Source organism: Astyanax mexicanus, chromosome 4 (genome assembly GCF_023375975.1).
Source record: "Astyanax mexicanus isolate ESR-SI-001 chromosome 4, AstMex3_surface, whole genome shotgun sequence".
NCBI classification, from domain to species: domain Eukaryota; kingdom Metazoa; phylum Chordata; class Actinopteri; order Characiformes; family Acestrorhamphidae; genus Astyanax; species Astyanax mexicanus.
In genome coordinates, this window is record NC_064411.1 from 8760772 (window position 1) to 8781620 (window position 20849).

Below are 20849 nucleotides of genomic sequence, written 5' to 3' on the forward strand. Positions count from 1 at the left end.
AATTAAAAGATTTCATGGGCGGCACGGTGGCGCAGTGCATCACAGGGCAGACAGACACAGACAGACAAACACATTCACTTCCGCCTCACAGCAAGACGGCCTGGGTTCGATTCCCGGCTGGGGCGACCCGGGTCTTTCTGTGTGGTGTGAGTGAATGTGTTTGTCTGTCTGTGTCTGTCTGCCCTGTGATGGACTGGTGGCCTGTCCAGGGTGTATGTCCTTCCGCCCGATGCTGGCTGGGATAGGCTCCAGCACCCCCCCGCGACCCTTAATGGATAAAGCGGTTGATAATGACTTGACTGACTAAAATATTTCATGTAATTATAGAAAAAGTTCTTGTAAAATGACAAATTTTATAAGGACCCTAGAATTAAAATATGTTAAAATTAAAAGATTTCATGTAATTATAGAAACATTTCCTGTAAAATGACGAATTATTCCATTTTATAAAGAGTGCATGACACTTTTTTAAGAATTAAAATATGTTAAAATTAAAAGATTTCATGTAATTATAGAAACATTTCTTGTAAAATGACGAAGTATTCCATTTTATAAAGAGTGCATGACACTTTTTTAAGAAATAAAATATGTTAAAAGAAAAACATTTAATGTAATTAAAGGGCAATTTCTTGTAAAATTACAATAATAGACGTTGATTACAGTAAATACAATAACTGTTTTTTTACGGTTTATGTATGTTTTAAAAATTATTTTTTACAGACATTTTCCGGCACCCCTGCTGCCGGAAAATTACCGTTTTTTTTACACTTTTTTTTTTTTTTTTTTTACAGTATACTAGGTTTATGCTCCTGTGTTTCATTGTTAATTACCATCATTCTGAACAGATTTTGCTCAAAACAGGCAGTTTAAGGGTTGGGTCGGCTCGGGCTCATAATGACATTTTATGGGTCGGGTGGGGTCGGGCAGAACGTGCACGAGCTCAGGCAGGGTCGGGTCTGATTTTTTGGGCCCAATCTAAGCTCTAGGACACTGGGCTTGGCTGTGACTGTGACCCTGGGGCGGGCTGGGTTGGACTGTGCTGCCAGATATGTCTCCCCACACAAGGGGCAAAAAAAGTAATAAAAAAAAAACTTAAAATTTAAAAAATTAGGAATGAAGGTGAAAATATTACTTAAATGTAATTGGATTACTCGCTGCCACTATGAGCAGGAGGTTGCATGCAGCTCATGCAGCTTTGCCATCAAGCTGCCAGCGTTAGAGGGAGCAAAATTGGCCCTGCTCCCTCTGGGTGGGTAGATGGCGCTCTCTCCCCACATCACTCCTACGGTGATGTCTGCAGCACAGAGCGTCTGTGAGCTGATGTACCAGAGCCGAGCCGCTGTGCTTTCCTCCAAGCGCGCTGGCTGCTCGGCAATGCTGCATCGGCAGCAGCTCGAAAAGAAGCGGTGGCTGACTTCACATGTATCGGAGGAAGCATGTGTTAGTCTTCACCCTCCTGATGTGTTGAGGTATCACTAGTGATAGGGGGAGTCCTAATGAATGGGTTGGGTAATTGGCCGTGTAAATTGGGGAGGAAATGGGAAAAATTAGAAATAAAATTATAAAGAAAAAGAAATGTAATTGGATTACTTAGTTGTCATCGCAGCATTGTCCGACCTGGACGTTATTACCGCTCCCCTCGACCCTGTACGTTCTTTTCACCCTCATTGGCTAAAAAAATATTTAAATACAGTTCTAACTATCATCTAAACACACGGAAATCGTCAATATTCGCCCTTTCCCTCCCAAAAAAGAGCTAAAATCCAAAACATAACCAATTACCACTGACCTAAATCACTGAAACAAAGCAAACACCCTCTAACTTTAATAAACAGACTCAAAACGAACTTCTTTGATGGAATCCTGAAGTAGAGATAAGTTACAGAGAGACAGGATACTTCATCTTCAGCAATTAACACTTTATTAAAACAGAGCTCTGGGAACGACTTCCACTCACAAGGAGTTCTTTTCTTTCTTACACATACAGTTTGACTAACAATCGGCTGAACTTGACGACCAGGCGCTAACGGCCAGATCTTGCAAGTAACGGACCTTTAATACAGAGAAGTTTTTCAGATAACTTAATGAGTTTGTGTCCTTTGTCTCAACTGCCTTCCTCTGCTATGTAGAGTGACGTCCTTCTGTAGATCCTTCAGGCGTGCCTTTATCTGTGCATGGATCCTTTGGAAGTCCCTCCCACTGAGTTTTGTTTGGGCTGCAGGCAGGTTGTTTAGGAATTTGACGAACTTGTGGATGTTTATTAGATTAATTCTTATGGTCGTGGGTTTCATTCTGTCTGTTTTAAGAACCTCCACCCACCTGTAAACAATAGAACATAGAACAAAATATAAACACAAACAAAGTTTTAATTTAAAAAAAAACACAGTTGGATAACAAATTAATGGTAAGTATAACTTACGCTAATTAAAGATAAGTACAATTTTTAATACTTACTCTGCAATCTTCGTTGAGTTGGCTAAAAAGGAAAAGTCCCCCTTCAGGAGCTTGCCCTCTCCTGCAAACAAAAGAAACCTCCGGACGTGGCTCCGGCAGGTATTGCCGTTGTCTTTCACTTTGCTTGAAGGATTGGCCCCGACACAGAAGACAAAAAAGTCTTGTAGGACTTGTTCTGCAAAACATAATGTTTACATGAATAAAATAGTTAAAATTGGAAAACATTTTTGCCTTTAATATGAAAAATGATAATAGATGCACGTACCATATTTTGGGGTATGCTCAGTTTCAAAATCATCCTTTCTGGAAAATTTATTTCGGAGCTTCTTCTGGGGGCTTGCCATGTAGAGCTGCACCAGCCTGGAGAGCTCCTGGCTTTTATGCTGGCAGTCCTGCCTGGGGCATTCTCCCTTAACCAAACCCAGACGTGCCTTGAGCTCCTGATTTTCTCTCAGAAGCCGCTGGCAGTCTGTGTTTGAGCAGTTGGGTGTGAGGTCCTGGGTGGTCTCCACCAGCACTGGCTCTGGTTTGATATCTGTGGACATTCCAGGTAGTTCAGTGTCGGGTGGGATGTCTATGGACCTCCCCAGGACTTCCGCTTTCAGTCGGTAATTCCCCAGAAGTCCCAGGCATCCAGCTTGCAGATGGGAGGTCCGTTGATGTCCCTGGCTGCAGGCTGGGTCCGCCGCTGCTGGTGCGTCGGGGGGTGGTGGGGTCCATTGGTCATCCTGGGTGGTCTGCCTGCCGCCCAAATCCAGCACGCTGACCATCAGCACCTGGGGATGGGTTTCCCTCAGTTTTCCTAGCTGCTCCAGGATGTATTGTTTTTTGCACCTTGTGATGATGCTCTTAGCTTCATCGGACTATAAAACATGTAAACACATAAAAAGACATTACTAACGTATTACAAAAATCTTGAAATAAAAAGCGAACAATTTGTTTCACATACCGTTTTATCAAAGTGGCATTCTGCGTAATGCCTGTCGAGCCTTTTAACCGTTTTCCCGCATTGAGGCTCTTCACATCGAAACAACCCCTTTACGCTAAATATTAATAATATATTTTAGTTTATGCAATTCCGTATAAAAATATGTATAAATAACATTTTTACAAGTAGTCGAGTATTAAGTATAAAAGTTGCTATTCTGTTATGTTTTATAAGTAGTAATTACCGTCCGCTGGAGAGGCTCAGGAGCAGGGCCTTCTCTTTGGGATTCGCCACGTTGTGGAATCCCATCAGATGCTTAGGAAGATTCGAGTATGTGACGTGGCAAATAGGGCACTGCTGGTGCCTCATTGTGTCCTCTAACCAAAAATGTGCCGATTTCTGGAAAGAAGGTGGATTAAGCGTTATAAGCTAATTCTCGTTTTTAAGGAATAACAGGGCACAGTTGAGCCATTAGCTGTGCCTCGCTAAACCTCCTTCTGCTCTCTGATGTCACGTTCGCTTTTGCGCAGTAACAATATTTATTATATATACAGTACAGGCCAAAAGTTTGGACACACCTTCTCATGAGTTTTCTTTATTTTCTATTTACATTGTTGACTCTCACTGAAAGCATCAAAACTATGAATGAACACATGTGGAGTTTTGTACAAAAAATGACCTGGCCTCCACAGTCATCGGACCTGAACCCAATCAGATGGTTTGGGGCGAGCTGGACCACAGAGTGAAGGCAAAGGAGTAACAAGTGCTAAACACCTCTGGGAACTCCTTCAAGACTGTTGGAAAACCATTTCAGGTGACCACATCTTGAAGCTCATTGAGAGAATGCAAAGAGTGTGTGTAGCACTTTAGACAGGAACGCGTGACACACGTACACTAAGGTTACACAAATTAACAATATGGACCATAATAATGGACCAGTTAGGTTCGCTCTGGGAGCAAAGTACATGAAATAAATGAAACAAGGGATGTGGCAAGTTATAAAATGTATTAAATGTTATTTAAAAAATGCAGTAATCACAAAGTACAATTTTCCCCAGAAAAAAAAAATCTGAATGACCAAACCACAGGTAAATATTCACTTTCAGTTCCAACTTTCAGTTCCAACTTTAACCTTTCAGTGAAAGTATCAATCAAACCTAAACACCCATTTCTTTTTTTCCCCAGATTTATTTATTTAAGCTTGGTAAGTATTAACTATTACTATTAATTATAGACTATTTACAGTAATTTTATTAACTTACTAATTCTTTCTTCTTTTCTAGATTCCCTTTCATTATTACACTTATTTTATGAGTCTAGTTTTAGAGTTAGAAATGTATTACCTATTTAAGAATCCTTCAGATTTCAATTAAACCAAAAACACACATTTAACTGTTACAAAAGAACAATAACAATCAATAAATCAAATGTCAAAATAAATATGTCAGTAACCAATAAACTTTTCCCTTCTTTTCACAGATCTCAAATCTTCAAATAAAATAAATTTTACTTCTCATGTTCTGTTATATCAAAAGTTCAATTCACTCAATTATCAAGAAAAAAAACTTACCTGTTTAAGTTAGATGAAAACAGTGTCTGAGTAACTCATATCATCTCTACTGTTCACACAATCACATTCACATGTCTGTGGCTTAGCAATAGCTTTACATTCAGCAGTATTCTTACAAAAACAATACCCAAATACTCTGAATACAGTTTAATAAGTGCTATTTTCCTCACAGTTGTTCATACACATTAATACAGCTTCTCCCACAGCTTATTTAGCAGTATTAGCTTAGCTGTTTGTAATGCACTCAACGGCATTAGCTTAGCATAGTGAGTGGCGTTAGCCGCTAAGCTAATTAGCGCTATTTTACAGCTCTATTTACTCTTGGCTATTTCAGTCTAAAACACACTTTTCTGTGTTTTAACACTCACCGAATCTCTCCCGGTGTTCTTACACCATATTTTAGACGCAGTTTGAAGCAGAGTTCTCCGTCCACCTTCAGGTTCCCCAGGGCTAAACAGGAGCGTTTGGGCAGCTCACAGTCAGAGAACTTTCCTCCCTTACTCCACACGGTAGATCCACAGGTTCAGCAGCGGCACTCAGCTCTTTACTGATTGTTTCTGATTAAAAACGCTGAGTTCTGGAGATTTCTAGTGTTAGTGTTCTTAATATTACGAGCTGAAACAGTCTGTTCAGAAGCTCTCTCTCCATCTCCGTCTCAGAGAAGTTTTTCTGAGTTAACACAACCAGAGTTAACGCCCACTTTCCAAAACATAACCCGCCTCCGTCTCTTAGAGGAATATAATTGGCTGCTATTTTGTGCATTGGACCCTCTGAGAATTCTGATTGGCCGCTTTTTAGCGCCAATTTTTATTTCTTTTGTGAAATAAATTAGAACTATTTATTTGAAAGAGTTTTTGTTTAGATTTTTTTATACTAAAAAAATATAATATATATAATTATAAATTATTATAATTTGCATTCTCCATTTATCCACTTTATCAGTGTCTTTGTGACCCATACCTCCACATGTGTTCATTCATAGTTTTGATGCCTTCAGTGAGAATCTACAGTGTACATAGTCATAACTACGGAGCCCCGGAGGGGCCGTGGATAAAAAAAATAATTAAATCGTGCTCACGATTTGCTATTCGTGCTCACGTTTTCTTTAAATCGTGCTCACGTTTTGCTATTCGTGCTCACGTTTTCTCTAAATCGTGCTCACGTTTTGCTATTCGTGCTCACGTTTTATTTAAATCGTGCTCACGATTTACTTTAATTCGAGTGAACGATTTTTCAGTTCGTGCTCACGATTTGAAAGCATGCAAAAATAAAAAAGTTCCCCCAGCCTTTTTTTTCCAGTTCATTCGCAACACAGGCGTTGTTCTCTCCAGACCGGGCAACATACAATGATGAAAGTAAGTTAAAGACGTTTATTTTATCAAATGCTTTGAAGCACGCCTGCTCATATTTTATGTTTATGCTGTGCTGAGTGTTTTGTGACCAACTGGCGTCCGCTCGTGGTTTGAGAAGGTTCAAGCTCGAGCCGAGCCGAGCCCCACATCAGGTAGCGTTTGCTAGAAACTTGTGGCTAGCCAGAAGCCAAATGCTTCCAATTGTGAATTTCATTAGCTAGCTAGCGAATATATAATTCCTATTTGTCCACAAAGACGGTTAGCGTTCAAGTTAACCCTAATTTCAAGGTAAGTTCTGTATTTTGACGCTTAACTATCCACTTTTGCTAACTGGTTTAGATGGTCTATGTAGTTAAAAAGCTGGCCAGCCAGGTAAAAACATACCCTATACTGGCAAGCTAGCTGGTTACCCATTTCATCAGCATGTTTTATTTAAATTTGATAATACTTGACCATGCCGGGCATAAATCTTACAGTATTAACTTTCTTTATTCGATTAAATGTCATATTTTGGGTTAATTATTTTCATATATCTGAAATACAGAATAGAAAATATTCATGTTTTATATTGTTTTAATAAACAAGTTTTCACCCCTATTAATTGCAAATGTTTTGGGACGCAGGCTTTTATTTCAAAGAAGGACACAAGGAGCCTGAGGCAGGAAAGCAACAATGTGAAGTTTAGTAATTTAGCATTCCATTTTATTGGTAGAAAATGCTAACAGCTAATGACAACACAGCTAAAAACTATTACTGGCAGTACTAGGACAGGTATACAAAGACCTTCAAAACTACACTGCCATCTATGTGAGACAGTGTAGACAACAGCATATCAAGTCAGCATTTCTTGCTGACTTCTAACCAGCTTTTTTTCTTTTTTTACCAACGTTTTTCTTCCAGATATTCACAAACATATAAAACTGCACTTCTCTTAAATTATTTGTAAAATACTGTTTGTTGAACAATCTGTTTTTTGCTGACACCTAAAAAAAAGTATGGCAATACCAGCTTTCTTTAAAAAAAATTACAAAATGTGCAGAAAAGTGTGCTTCCTGTAATCTTTCAATGAATGTTGTGTGCAAACAGTTACTGAAACCATATCAGTATCAGTAAACAATGGTAATGTATTGGATATTTTATTTTGGCAGTAACAGTCTACTTGTGTTTATAGAATGGATGAAGAACTGAAGAGCTTCTTAAGAAAAAGAAACATTGAAGAGGAATGCATACAACAACTTGAGAAAGAAAAGGTCAGTAGTTTCAAAGTAAATACCATTTCTCTTTTGTACCCCCTTTGTTTTTCAAAGGAACCCTCTCCCTAAGAATTGGGACAACTATTTAACCCTCCTGTTATGTGAATTTCTCAGGAACAGCAATGGTGTTCCCAGCTCAGTTTAACCCGGTGCATGTTCAATTATCCAAAAGAAACAAACAAAAAAAAAAAATCCTAACAAGCAGTGTGAATGTTTTATTAATAACTCCATTACTAATTATTCTATCAATATTTAGTGCAATGGTGTTCCTTACCTCTGTATATTCACTTATTTATCATTTAAAAATATATGTTCAAACTTTTTAATGTTTCACTACTTTATTACTTTTGAGTGACCAATATATAAAGCACAATAGTTTTACACAACACTGCAATTTTGCAGGGGGTGGTTTCAAATGTTTGAGATTAACCATTTCCATATTATATGTTGATTACACTAATTAAGACAAGCAGAAGAAGATTCATACTGAAAATACTTTTAACTGCTTTTCCTAGATATTCAGACTCCTAGATATTCTGGGTCAATCTGACCCAGAACAAAACAGGAGGGTTAAGAACCTGTAGGCGACCCTGCCGGGCTGATGTGATAGCAGTGGAGTTTAGTGACCTAACTACAGGGCTTTAGTTCATATCCTAAATTTAGTGCATATCTTTAAAAGGAGGGTCAGGTAATGCAGCAGTTAAATTAGTATTGTCCTACCCTTAATTCGTCTGTGATGGGGAGCTAAGCTTTTTTGTTGCACTATATAAGGTGAAATGGGATGTTTAGCTAGCTAGCTACCTACCAAGACGTGCTACTAGCGATTTCTTTATGTTTGTTATGAACAGTGTTGGGAATAACGGCGTTATAAGTAACGGCGTTAGGTAACGACGTCATTTTGTCAGTAACGGGATAAAATAATTAATTACTTTTCCTGTCGTTACAACGCCGTTGACGTTACTGTGATTAAAAGCGGTGAGTTATTATATATTGATATACTAACAGTAATCCGAGCGGACCCCTGCCCAAGCTAGTGAGGAGTAACAGGTGTTTCACCAAGAACTGTGACCTATAGAGATCTGTGACTCCAGGTCTAAACATGTAACAGTTCTCGGTGTAACACCCGTTTAACTTAACCTCTTAACACGCCCTGGCCGCTGGCGGGCCAGAAAAATATCATAATTAATATCTGGCTGTGTTTATGAATAATTATAGGCTCAATATATCAATGACAGCCTGCTGACTCTCAGGATTACGGAGCTGCAAACCGTTTTACTGTCGGATGTACGGTTCCTGAATAAGAGTGCGTTAGACGGTTCGGTCTGTGAACACGCTCTTTGATCCGCCTGGGGTTACTACAGGACACCCCTCACACACAAACAGAGTATATCAGCGCGTACCTCAGAGTCCGGGCTTCAGAACCCCTCCAAACATCACAACATCCATCAGTCCAGTCTCCAGTAATCCTCATATCCGAGCAGTGCTTTTAGAAAAGAAATATTATAAACTTTAACGGTTTATTTTAGGAGTTTCGCTTTGTTCTAGAACGATAAACATGGGCTTCAGCCAGAGAAAAAAAGGTCTGGGCTCAGCCAATCAGGTGGCGAGTTATGCGGGACAGAGGTGGTAGCCAATCAGTGTTTTTACACGTGTGCCGAAGCACACCAGTGACACTCTCTGTAACTGTTTACTTTTGCTTTATTTATTTTTTAATACAAAATTTTTTTTTTAAAGGATTTTATTCTGCTCTGTTCTGATGTGCAATAAATATAAAAAAGTTATGTACAAACACCTTTCTGATCTACTTATTTCAACTGACTGTAAAAATGCTTTTTCACTTTTTTTTACTGTAACGCAAATAGTTACTTTCCCTGGTAACGAGTTACTTTTATTATAGAGTAATTCAGTTACTAACTCAGTTACTTTTTTTAACAAGTAGTGAGTAACTATAACTAATTACTTTTTTAAAGTAAGGTTCCCAACACTGGTTTTGAATAAAATGGCCATAAACATTGAAGCTACACATTTTCAGAGGTCAGTAATAGGTTGACCGCGGCCCGGGTCAGAACCCAGACGTTGTCCAATGCAGACCCAAACCGATAAAGTACAGACAAGGATTTCATTCTGACCGTGTTCATTTAAAGCGGCGGAACTTTTATTGTCTTTACGGTTTACGTGCTTTGCAGCGCAGTAAACTCACATACTAATCATGTGTGTTGTAAGATCACCAAACGCTCTCCTCAGCCAATCAGGGGTCCGTTTCCCAAAAGCGTTGCTAAGTACGTTAGCAACTTACATAGTCTGGACGATGCAGCTGCGACGCAGGTGTTTCCCAAAAGCTTAACTGGAACTATGGAGGTAACCACGTTAGTAATTTACATAGTGCGACCCAAGTTCCAGCGAATGTTCGCAACTATCCTGGTTCAGCTGCGTCGTTCCAACTACAGCTCTAGACCTGTCGTTAGGAGTTTAGTTCCTGGTGATTAGAGCAGACGATGGACGGTAGGAGTCAAAATGCTGATAAATCACATTAATATTGCTGCACGAGGATTTAAGATGTCAAGTGTACCTAATATTTTTTTTAATGTTTATGTTTATTACATTTATTGAGCCACTTCACTTTTACCCATGTGCGCCCAGGGAAAATAATCAAATTTAGTACTCAAATGTATTTTGAAAATGTAAGATAAAGCCCATTTTTAATGTATGTCTTTAACATTTAGCTTTATTTGGCAAACATGAATTCAGTGTAGTGAACAAAGTGCATTGAAGTGCTCTTTAGCTAAAATGTATTGTACAGTCTTGGAAAGATGTATGTCAATTATTCAAGCAGGCATCTCTTGAGTAAAGATAACTTGTGCTGTGAACGTTTATGAATTTTATGTATTTTTTTAAGCAATGTGCTATGTGCACTCTCTGAATAAGGGTACCAAACTGTCACTGGGATGATACTCTAAAATGGCTTTAACGTAAACACCTGTACCTTAAGGACCTTTGAGGGTATATTTACATTGTTTGTAACCAGGAAACAAATGTATCCATACAGTAGGCAAAAATGTGTCTTTTAATAATATATTCATAACAAGAAAAAACTAAGTAAAATGTGTCTTAAAATAAAAGTGAAAAATATAGAGACATGTAATAAGCAGGTGTTTTGAATTAGCTAATTACTCCTCTGGAGGTAACAGGGCCAGGCAGAGTGTGAATAAAGAAAATGTATCATTTACCCATTACAACATGTGAGTCTCTAGACCTAAACAAATGATATCTTTGTTAAATAATATATATCACAGGAATTAAGTAGAAATATGTATGCCACGACTGTGATTCGAACTACCCTGTCAAACCGTGCTACCCTTGTGCATATTTAAACTTAAAATTGCTAGAAAAAGCCCCATATTTAAACATGCTTTCGGTAGGATATTTGAACAGCCTGAATCAAAACATCAGGAGACAGTTTAGAGTTATTAGGGGGGATTATAACCCGTATATATTTTCATTGCTCACTTATTATTACGTTAATTATTATCAGCTGTCATTTACGCAGTTCTAATACTGAGACAAATAATGGCAAGGGGTTTTTGGTTGTTTAATGCACCCAAGAAGAACAGAATTACCATAAAAAAATAATAAATAAATAAAAAATGTGTTGAGTAGCACATCTCGATGGGTTGCACAATTCGACAGAACACCGCCCGCTCCACCGTCGTAGGTGCTCTGCTGAACCACTGAGTAACACACATTTCTCAGGTCTCATATTAATAAAACTCATTCAGAATGGTGATGTGTATATTTTATTTAAAAAAAATTGCAATAGCAAATATGTGTATGTTTTTTTAAGTAACACTGTCTGTTACAAATAATAATTAATATATAATTATTGTGTAGATTTTACTTGCAGTTCATTGTTATTTTATTAATTGTATTGTTGTCCGTTTATGTTGTGGGCATAATTACAATATAAATAGCCTAAATGATACATTAGTAACATATTTGTGGCATAATATTTTAAAGATTGTGAGTTTTGCCTGTTTCCTGCTGGGAAAGTATGGTCGAACATGTCTGTTAACACCTTAGTTAAGACCACGGTGGTTCAAACCAACATAGTTCAGACTGTGGTACCAACAAAGTACGATGGTTTCGTACTTCAGATCTTAGTTAGTTTAACGATGCATCGTGCCACGTTAGTTCAATGCTAGGAACACCGGCCGCTGCACCGTCGCAAGTGCTTACTCTGCTGAGCCACTGAGTAAAACAAGTCTCAGGTCTAATATGAATAAGACTCACTCAGTATGGTGATGTATATACATTTTTAATGTAAAAAAATATTGTAATTGCAAATGTGTGTGGTTTTTAAAAGTAACACTGTATGTTACAATTAATAATTATGGCCACTGTCGTTCAAGCCAACATAGTTCAGACTTCTGTTGTACTAACAAAGTACGATGGTTTCGGGAAACGGTCGTACTTCAGATGTTGGTTAGTTGAACGATGCATCGTACCACGTTAGTTCAATGCTAGGCTCCGTCGTTGTACGGGAAACGCACCCCAGATCTGTGCAGATGCGGGAGAGCGGAGCACACTCTACTAGTACACAGTAAGAAGCTGCAGGAGAATAAAGCGAGAAAGGCTGATTCAGATGGTGCGCACCAGAAAAAGAAATTAAAGTACTATATTTATAAAACATACTAACAGTAATAATATATTTAAAAAAAACAACTGCTGTTTTTAAACAAAGCTGATATTTTGGCCAAGTTCAGCAAACATTTCTCCTTAAATTGTATGATTTATCATTCATGTAATTATCATGACAGGCAGGCATTAATCTAATATAATTAAAATAAAATAGAATAAATATAGCATTTTTAATCAAAGTTGACATCCAGATTTACAGTAATAGACTCGATAAGTTAAATTATTGAGGGTATTTCCATTTATTGTATGATAAGTCGATAATGTAATTATTGTGACAGGCAGTGTTGGGAACGTTACTTAAAAAAAGTAATTAGTTATAGTTTCTCACTACTTGTTAAAAAAAGTAACTGATTTAGTAACTGAATTACTCTATAATAAAAGTAACTCGTTACCAGGGAAAGTAACTATTTGCGTTACTGTTAAAAAAAAGAATAAGGATTTAAAAAAAAAAAAACAGTTTTCACAGTCAGTTGAAATGAGTAGATCAGAAAAGTGTTTGTACATAACTTTTTATATTTATTGCACATCAGAGCAGAGCAAAATAAAATCCTTAAAAAAAACAAAATTTTGTATAAAAAAAAAAAATAAAGCAAAAGTAAACAGTTACACTATATAAAGTGCTTTACATCTATTAAATTAAATTATCTTACTCCTGATTCGGCATTTCTGTCTCTTCTCCGTTTGTGTGGAGTGTCACTGGTGTGCTTCGGCACACGTGTAAAAACATTGGCTCTGATTGGCTACCACCTCTGTCCCGCATAACTCGCCACCTGATTGGCCGAGCCCAGACCAATTTTTTTTTCTCCGGCTGAAGCAGTTTATCGCTGTAGAACAAAGCGAAACTCCTAAAATAAACCGTTAAAGTTTAACGTTATAATATTTTTTCGTATATAATGAGGATTACTGGAGACTGGACTGATGGATGTTCTGATGTTTGGAGGGGTTCTGAAGCCCGGACTCTGAGGTACGCGCTGATATGCTCTGTTTGTGTGTGAGGGGTGTCCTGTAGTAACGCCGGCGGGCCAGGGTGTATTAAGAGGTTAAGTTAAACAGGTGTTACACCGAGAACTGTTACCTGTTTACACCTGGAGTCACAGATCTCTAAAGGTCACAGTTCTTGGTGTAACACCTGTTACTCCTCACTAGCCTGTGCAGGGTTCCGCTCCGATTACTGTTAGTATATCAATATATAGTAACGCACCGCTTTTAATCACCAGTAACGGTAACGACGTTGTAACGACAGGAAAAGTAATTAATTATTTTATCCCGTTACTGACAAAATGACGTCGTTACCTAACGCCGTTACTTATAACGCCGTTATTCCAAACACTGGTGACAGGCCTATTTAAAACAATAAATATTGTTAAAATATACTAAATATAATTTTTTATTTGATTTGTTGATGACATAAAACACTGACATAAGTACTAGGCTTCTTCAGTATACAGGATATAGCTCTGAATCATAACACAAGTTAAAAATGACAACGGTCCAGACTTCGGCCTGACAAAATTTTTTGGAAAACTGGAAGGCACTGAATTCTAATTAAATACCCCTGCATTAGATTATGGTAATATAACAGTTATCCTAAGTAACACTTGCCAATTTCTCCTAGCTCTTTGAAGTGTACCTCAGAAAAATCTCTTTTTGTCGGGCTATATATCCCTTACACTTCACCCTACCCCTTGAGCCTAACAAGAATTGGAACACCCTACCCATTGGGGTGAACGTGCAAAACTTGAGGGGTAGGGCAAAGGGGAGAAATGGGACTGGGCCTTAGACAGGCTGTTTGAATGTCACTTTATTGGTTGTCCAGAGTATATTTTACTACTGTGGTCAAGGTCTAAGAGGTATATTGTTGTGTGTGTGTGTTTTTTTTTCTCCTGTAGATCGATACGTCTGTAATCCCTTTGATGGCTGACAAAGACCTTGCAAAATACTTTCCAAAAGCTGGAGACAGAGTGTCTGTTGTTGCATTCTGTCGACAAACAGACACGTCAGTTGACCCCAAACTCAGAAAGGAGTCTATTTTAGCACGGTTGCGACGTAGACTGTCCCCAAGAGATGAAGACACTGGCACTCCATCCAGCAAAAAAAGAAATCTCTGGACGGGTAATAAAAGTGCACAAAAGCAGCAAAGACGAATAGAAGTTGGATGGATGGATTTTGATGCAAAAGATCAAAGATACAAGCAAGTAAAATCAATAAATGGTGGTGGGACAAGACAGCTCACAGTAGACAAAGGGACAACTGTGGAAGAAATTAGAGAACGTGCTGAGAGTTTGTTTTTCCCGAATGGGGTGTCCAAGAAGAAAAAGCTGGCTTCCTTCATCACAGAAATACAATCATCTCAAATTGAGGTCAACAGCTCAGATACTGTCATTCAGTTATATGAGAAAAGTGGAGTAAGGCTGCTGAGACTGTATCTCTGTACAAAAGTAAGGAGAGATACACCCACTGAAGACCCAGAAGACCAACATTCCCAGCCAACCGTTGACCTTACAGGCAGTGAAGATGAACAACAAATTGGTGATGGATGTGAGGAAGATCTTGATCTGGAAGTAATTTTTGGAGCAGGCGAGAATGATGGTGTATCATTAGATGACACCATACCATGTGAAACTCCAGTTGAGCCTCCTACAGTCCCAGAACTCCAGATAATCCTGTCACAGACGTCAGGTGAGTACAGTTGTTATTGGTCATGTTAAATGTCTGTAAATGCACATATCTTGGTGCTCATCAAACATATATCTGATATCATATATCATTATCTACTCACAGAGGGTCCTGTTCCTGTAATACAAGGCCATGAAATAAACCAACCACAGATGCCAAGTGAGTACAGCTGTGAACCATTATTATTTTTTGATGTACTTCAGTTTTGGCGCTAGTATTTATTATTTTTTTTGTATCTTTATCATAGTGGCCACTGTTCCTGTTATACTAGAACTTGAAGTCTTCCAGTCACAGATGCCAGGTGAGTACAACTGTGGACTATTTGAAAACTATTTTGAAACTTTTTTTAAAACATTATTTTAATTTTGGTACTAGAATTGTATTATCTCTCTTTTAATAGTGGACCCTGTTCCTATAATGCCAGAACTTGAAGTGAACCAGCCAGGTTAGTACACCTTGTGATTCATCAGAATGTCTCCACATTAAATTTTTATGTTCGTCAGTGCAATATTGCAAATTTGCAGATATTTACAGAAAAATTTCTTGGCTGTTGCCCATAACAAACTGCGAAATTCTGTTGGGAAAAACATTCATGTAGACTAAAATCTTCACTTTTATAAGCTTTCTTCTCAAGTATACTTTTATCTATGACAATTATTCATTTTTTACATACTTAAGGAATTAAAATTATTATTTTGCCATTTAGCAGAAGCAGATTAATCTATTAAACATTACTTTGTATTAGTAGTGAACATTTATATTTGGTCACAACTGTTTTTTGCACAAGGGATTTAATATCCTTTAAATGGTGCTCAAAATAAAACATCTATGCTCAATGGGGAAGAGATTTTTCTGTTTATACCTTGTTTCCTTGATAAGAAAGCATTGATTAATTGGTAGGATTTACAGGTAATTATAGCCCATTCCCTGTAATTGTTTCTTTTGAAGTGTTTTTCAAAAAGCTTAAATGCAGACTACCTTTTTGTCTGTATTTTATTTTATAATAGATGTGCTATTCACACACATGTTGGACTTCTATGTATTCTATAATACATATTTTCGTAGGTGACCATGTTCCTGCAATGTCAGAAGTCACAATGATTCAGGAGCCACAACTGCAAGGTAAAAATGATTGAGTGTTAATATTCTACTGTATGACACAATGACACCCTTGCAGCAATGCAAGCTGTGTTGGTTATTGGAATCTATTTGTATTGGACTGTATTATCTAGATGCTTCAAACACCACAGTGATGAATCTAGTTCATGTGTCTGCAATACCAGATGTCATTAGGATCCAGGAGCCATTGGTGCAAGGTGAATACATTAGCTGTACATTAATATTGCTGTGCAAAATTGGAAGCAATGTGGCTGCTACCAGTGTGCAGGATGGTACATACCTGTGGCGTGCAGTGAATATAGTGGGTACCCCTTCTGTAACCACCCGCCCTGCCCTGCCCTGCCCACGCCCCCCATCCCCCCCAACCATTAATGAATACTACAATAACTACATATTCTCTGTCTTGACTGAGTTATATGAACTTAATTCACATAAACAGCCCTCAAATACAGCTACAAACCACAAAAGTATACAATAGACCCTGCAATCAATGCTTAATTTTTGTACAAGTACAGGCGTTCAACAAATATCACTCATTTGTATGCCTACAGGACGCCAGAGCAACCAAAACATTAAGTACACATAAAACTCACCAGTCAGGCAGCCTATTACTTATTTTCACGTTAAAGTGCAGCCTTTAAAAATGCTTTTTAATATAATATGACACAATATCTATCTCATTTCCATGATAGTTAGCTAAATATTTAATTATTCCAGCATGCCCTTTATGACTAATTAATGTACATAGCGTAACCCCTTCATCCAAGCACAGAGAAGGGGTTAGACAGCCATGGCCCCCTGAGTGAAAATCATGAATCTGATTGGTTAGATTGTCCTATGACTTTTACTACACCCTTCTCAAAATCAGGAGAAGGGTCCACACAGGCACCTGAGCAGAAGCCATTTTTAAAAGCATTTTTGATTGGTCAGTACCAATCAGTCAGTCAGATAAGAGTCCTGTAGCAACTGAAAAACTAATGCTTTGAATTATTTGCTGTTTTTTATTTTAGTTAATTTATCAAATAAATGCTTACACTTACAATAATTATATTATATACTTCCTGAAAAAAAATATGTCATTATTTACATGCACTTTTTGTCACCCCTTCTCTGAAGGGTTAGAAGGGCCTCACTGCACACCACTGGTACATACATGATGACAGAAGCTGTGCCCATTTTGGTTGCTATTAGATATTGTTACTAGATATTTGTTACTATGTGCACTATGCAGGTACAGCAATTTAATTAATAGAAAATCAGTTTTCTTCAGGAGTTTAAATTTTAGTTTTGATGGTGGCAGTATGACACATTTAACAACTGTAAAGACTCTCATTTAAAGCTGTTTCATTATTTTTTTTTGTATTAGTTCTGTCAGGCAATTAGAAAAATAATTGACTTAATCACATACTCAGTAATTTACTAGTTTAAATTATTCACATATCACATTTTGCTGTAAAAGAATTTTAAATTGCACAATTAAAAATATTTTTTATCAGAGAAGTAAATTTATGAATGAATAACAGGCATGCACTTATAATTCCACATCTTTTTATTCCAGACATCTTTAAATCACAATTATAACTCCAAATAAGTTATTTATTAACAGTTTCTTCCAATTGCAGTAAAATATTAAATTGAGGTATTTCTGAATTGTACTGAATGATGAAATGATGTCAGAAAAAGGGGTGAGTATTGCCCCCTGTGGAGCCCTTTTACATTGTGCCTCTGTCACAACATAGTGTCCAGAATGGTTAAGGATGCGCTGGGTCAAAGGGCATCAAGAAAGGCCAATAATCAGCATTATTTTGTAGCGTATTTATTTTTCTGTTATTAATTCATTTAAATTAATCTGGTTAACTGACAGCCTTAGTTTTTATCTTGTAATGGTGGAGGGGTACATGAAGGGTATTGTCAAATTGCACTGAGAAATATGGTTATTGAGACCTTTTTTTTTTGCATTATCTAGCTGCTTTGGACACTACAGTGCTGCATCCTGTTCATGTTCTTGGAACTCCAGAACTTACAATGACTGAGCTGCTACATACGCCAGGTGAGTACTGTGAACTTTTTTGTCTTGTATGAAAATGATACTTTAAGGGCTTCCACCACATTCCGAAATGTTTGCGACAGTAGCCTGCTCAAGAACATTCATAAAATTACAAGCATTTCACAATACCCTTTTTACTTTAAAAACAAAGCCAACTATTTACATACACGTTGCAAATAAATAGTTAAAATAAGTAGCAGATATTTAAATTACTGATACTAAAAACAGAAGAAAAAAGCTCTTGAAATTATGTTGCATTTCAAGTCTATAAAGCATATCTTTTTACCTACAGCTTTCAATGGTGAGTTCTATATGGGTTCCCAGTAATGGCAGTAAGGGCAGAGTGATGTGCTGGGTCCAGTAATTTGAGGGAACTGGGCATTTTTATAGATAACATCACCATAGTCCAGCATGGGGAAAGAGGATTTATTTCTGTATAAATAACTCCGCTTCTGTCTAGATTACTGTCAATGTCCGTGGGCCCCTATCCATGAACATACACAAGGAACGTGAGCGGGAAAAAAATCTGGATTTTCATGTGCCCCCTACTCGGGCCCTGGGTAGTCAGGTCCACTATTCCCACACTACCATGCTCATGGTTTTGAGTCCATTCCAGAACATTTTCACCATGATGCAAACGCAAATATTGATGATCAGTTGACATGAATGGGTTACTATGTCAAAACTAAATACACTGCTCAAAAAAAAGGGAACACTTAAATAACACATCCTAGATCTGAATGAATGAAATATTCTCATTGAATACTTTGTTCTGTACAAAGTTGAATGTGCTGACAACAAAATCACACAAAAATCATCTATGGAAATCATATTTATTAACAAATAAAGGCCTGGATTTGGAGTCACACACAAAATAAAAGTGGAAAAACACACTACAGGCTGATCCAATTTCCCTAAAATGCCTGGGCATGCTCCTGATGAGGCGGCGGATGATCTCCTGACCTGGACTAAAGCATCTGCCAACTCCTGGACAGTCTGTGGTGCAGTGCTACGTTGTTGGATGTAACGAGACATGATGTCCCAGATGTGCTGGATTGGATTCAGGTCTAGGGAACGGGCGGGGCCACACTGACACACTTCAGCCACATGAGGTCTAGCATTGTCCTGCATTAGGAGGAACCCAGGACCCACTGCACCAGCATATGGTCTCACAATGGGTCTGATGATCTCATCAGGATACCTCTGGAGATCACATAGAGGGCTGTGCGGCCCTCCAAAGAAATGCCACCCCACACCATTACTGACCCACTGCCAAACCGGTCATGCTGAAGGATGTTGCAGGCAGCAGACCGCTCTCCACGGCGTCTCCCAACTCTGTCACGTCTGTCATGTGCTCAGTGTGAACCTGCTCTCATCTGTGAAGAGCACAGGCCGCCAATTGCATATTTGTCAATCCTGGTGTTCTCTGGAAAATGCCAATCGCCCTGCACAGTGTTGGGTTGTGAGCATAACCTCCATCTGTGCACGTCCACCCTCATGGAGTTGGTTTCTAACTGTTTGTGCAGATACATGCACATTTGTGTAGCTTGCTATGCGGACAGTTTGATTTCACAGGAGTTTGATTTACTTGGAGTTATACTGTGTTGCTTAAGTGTTCCCTTTATCTTTTTTCAGTGTATTTTTAGTATGGTCAGATTGATTCTATCATTCTAATGTTTAAGCCTGGATGAAAAACAGTTGAATATATAAAGATGCCATTAATAGAAACAGTATGTTTTTATGTGAAACGAAAAGGCAGCAACCTGTATCGTTTAAGTAATCCTTAGTAAGTTGCATATGTGCCTAGAGAGCTCTTAAATCACTAATGAGATGAAGGACTATGTTAGGGTTTCAGCAAACACTTGTAATGTTAAGAATGTTCTTAAGTACAAGGTTATGAAATGTTATGAAGTATTATGAGTGATTTGGGAAACCCATCTCTGCTTTGTTACTTGTGATGTTAAAATCTGAAAAGTAGCAGAACTATCCATTTCAACAGAGTATATATACAGTGGATAGACCACAATAAAGTATGATAAAAGTAGATTGTTTGGGTAATAGGAAACATGGTCACAAAATATTTATAAAAAGAATGAAGCAGGGACAGTTGTCCATTCTTTTAAATTAAAGCAAGTGACCATTAAAGGATAATTTAAACACAAGAACAAAAAGACATTCTGTGGAAGAAACATGTATACAAGTACATTGTAAACACATCATGGGTTAACCCTATAGTGCCTCTGTGTGTAAAATTTAGTCAAACCCAGCCTTGTCTTTTCTTTACTCAGAACAACTGGTACCTGATTATCCTGAACCTGCAGCTGAAACCCTAATCATTCGTCGAGGACATTGTCTCCTTGACCTGATTAATGCTTTCAAAAATCCAGCCATTCTACACTCCAAGGTCTCCATTAAGATGCGTCTTCCAAATGGAAAACTTGAAGAAGGGGAAGGAAGTGGTGTTTTAAGGGATTGCTTAACAGAATTTTGGACAGAATTTTATGAGAGATGCACTTTGGGCATGGATGTGAAAGTTCCCCTTATTAGGCATGACTATCAGTGTGACGAGTGGCAGGCAATTGGCAGAATTTTTGTAGTAGGATGGTTTCAAGCACGCTACTTCCCTGTACAACTGGCCGCTCCATTCCTAGAAGTAGTTCTGTATGGCACAAGTGCAAGTAGCCTAAAGGATGCATTTTTGCAGTATGTCTCTGCACAAGAAAGAGAGATCCTTCTCAATGCTTTAAAACTTTGA

At 38.0% G+C, this 20849-nt stretch overlaps 3 protein-coding genes across 4 annotated transcripts in view; 2 read left to right on the forward strand and 1 right to left on the reverse strand.

Moving 5' to 3' along the window:
• The window catches only part of LOC125801498 (zinc finger protein 239-like), a 154288-nt gene that overhangs the window by 82690 nt on the left and 50749 nt on the right, over positions 1 to 20849 (forward strand). The gene's annotated exons all lie outside the window — the stretch shown is intronic.
• Positions 1905 to 5732, reverse strand: LOC125801222 (uncharacterized). The gene is made up of 6 exons (XM_049477599.1): positions 5321 to 5732; positions 3627 to 3781; positions 3404 to 3497; positions 2720 to 3317; positions 2455 to 2629; positions 1905 to 2319 (listed from the first exon to the last, which is right to left on the reverse strand). The coding sequence occupies exons 2-6, from the start codon at positions 3749 to 3751 to the stop codon at positions 2082 to 2084; spliced, it is 1230 nt and encodes a 409-aa protein (XP_049333556.1). The 5' UTR covers positions 3752 to 3781; positions 5321 to 5732; the 3' UTR covers positions 1905 to 2081.
• On the forward strand, positions 5980 to 20849 carry LOC125801660 (uncharacterized). Its single transcript, XM_049478451.1, has 10 exons — positions 5980 to 6307; positions 7476 to 7554; positions 14142 to 14931; positions 15034 to 15087; positions 15176 to 15229; positions 15329 to 15373; positions 15994 to 16050; positions 16161 to 16244; positions 18014 to 18097; positions 20383 to 20849. Exons 2-10 carry the CDS (start codon positions 7477 to 7479, stop codon positions 20847 to 20849), a joined length of 1713 nt encoding a protein of 570 aa, XP_049334408.1. The 5' UTR covers positions 5980 to 6307; position 7476.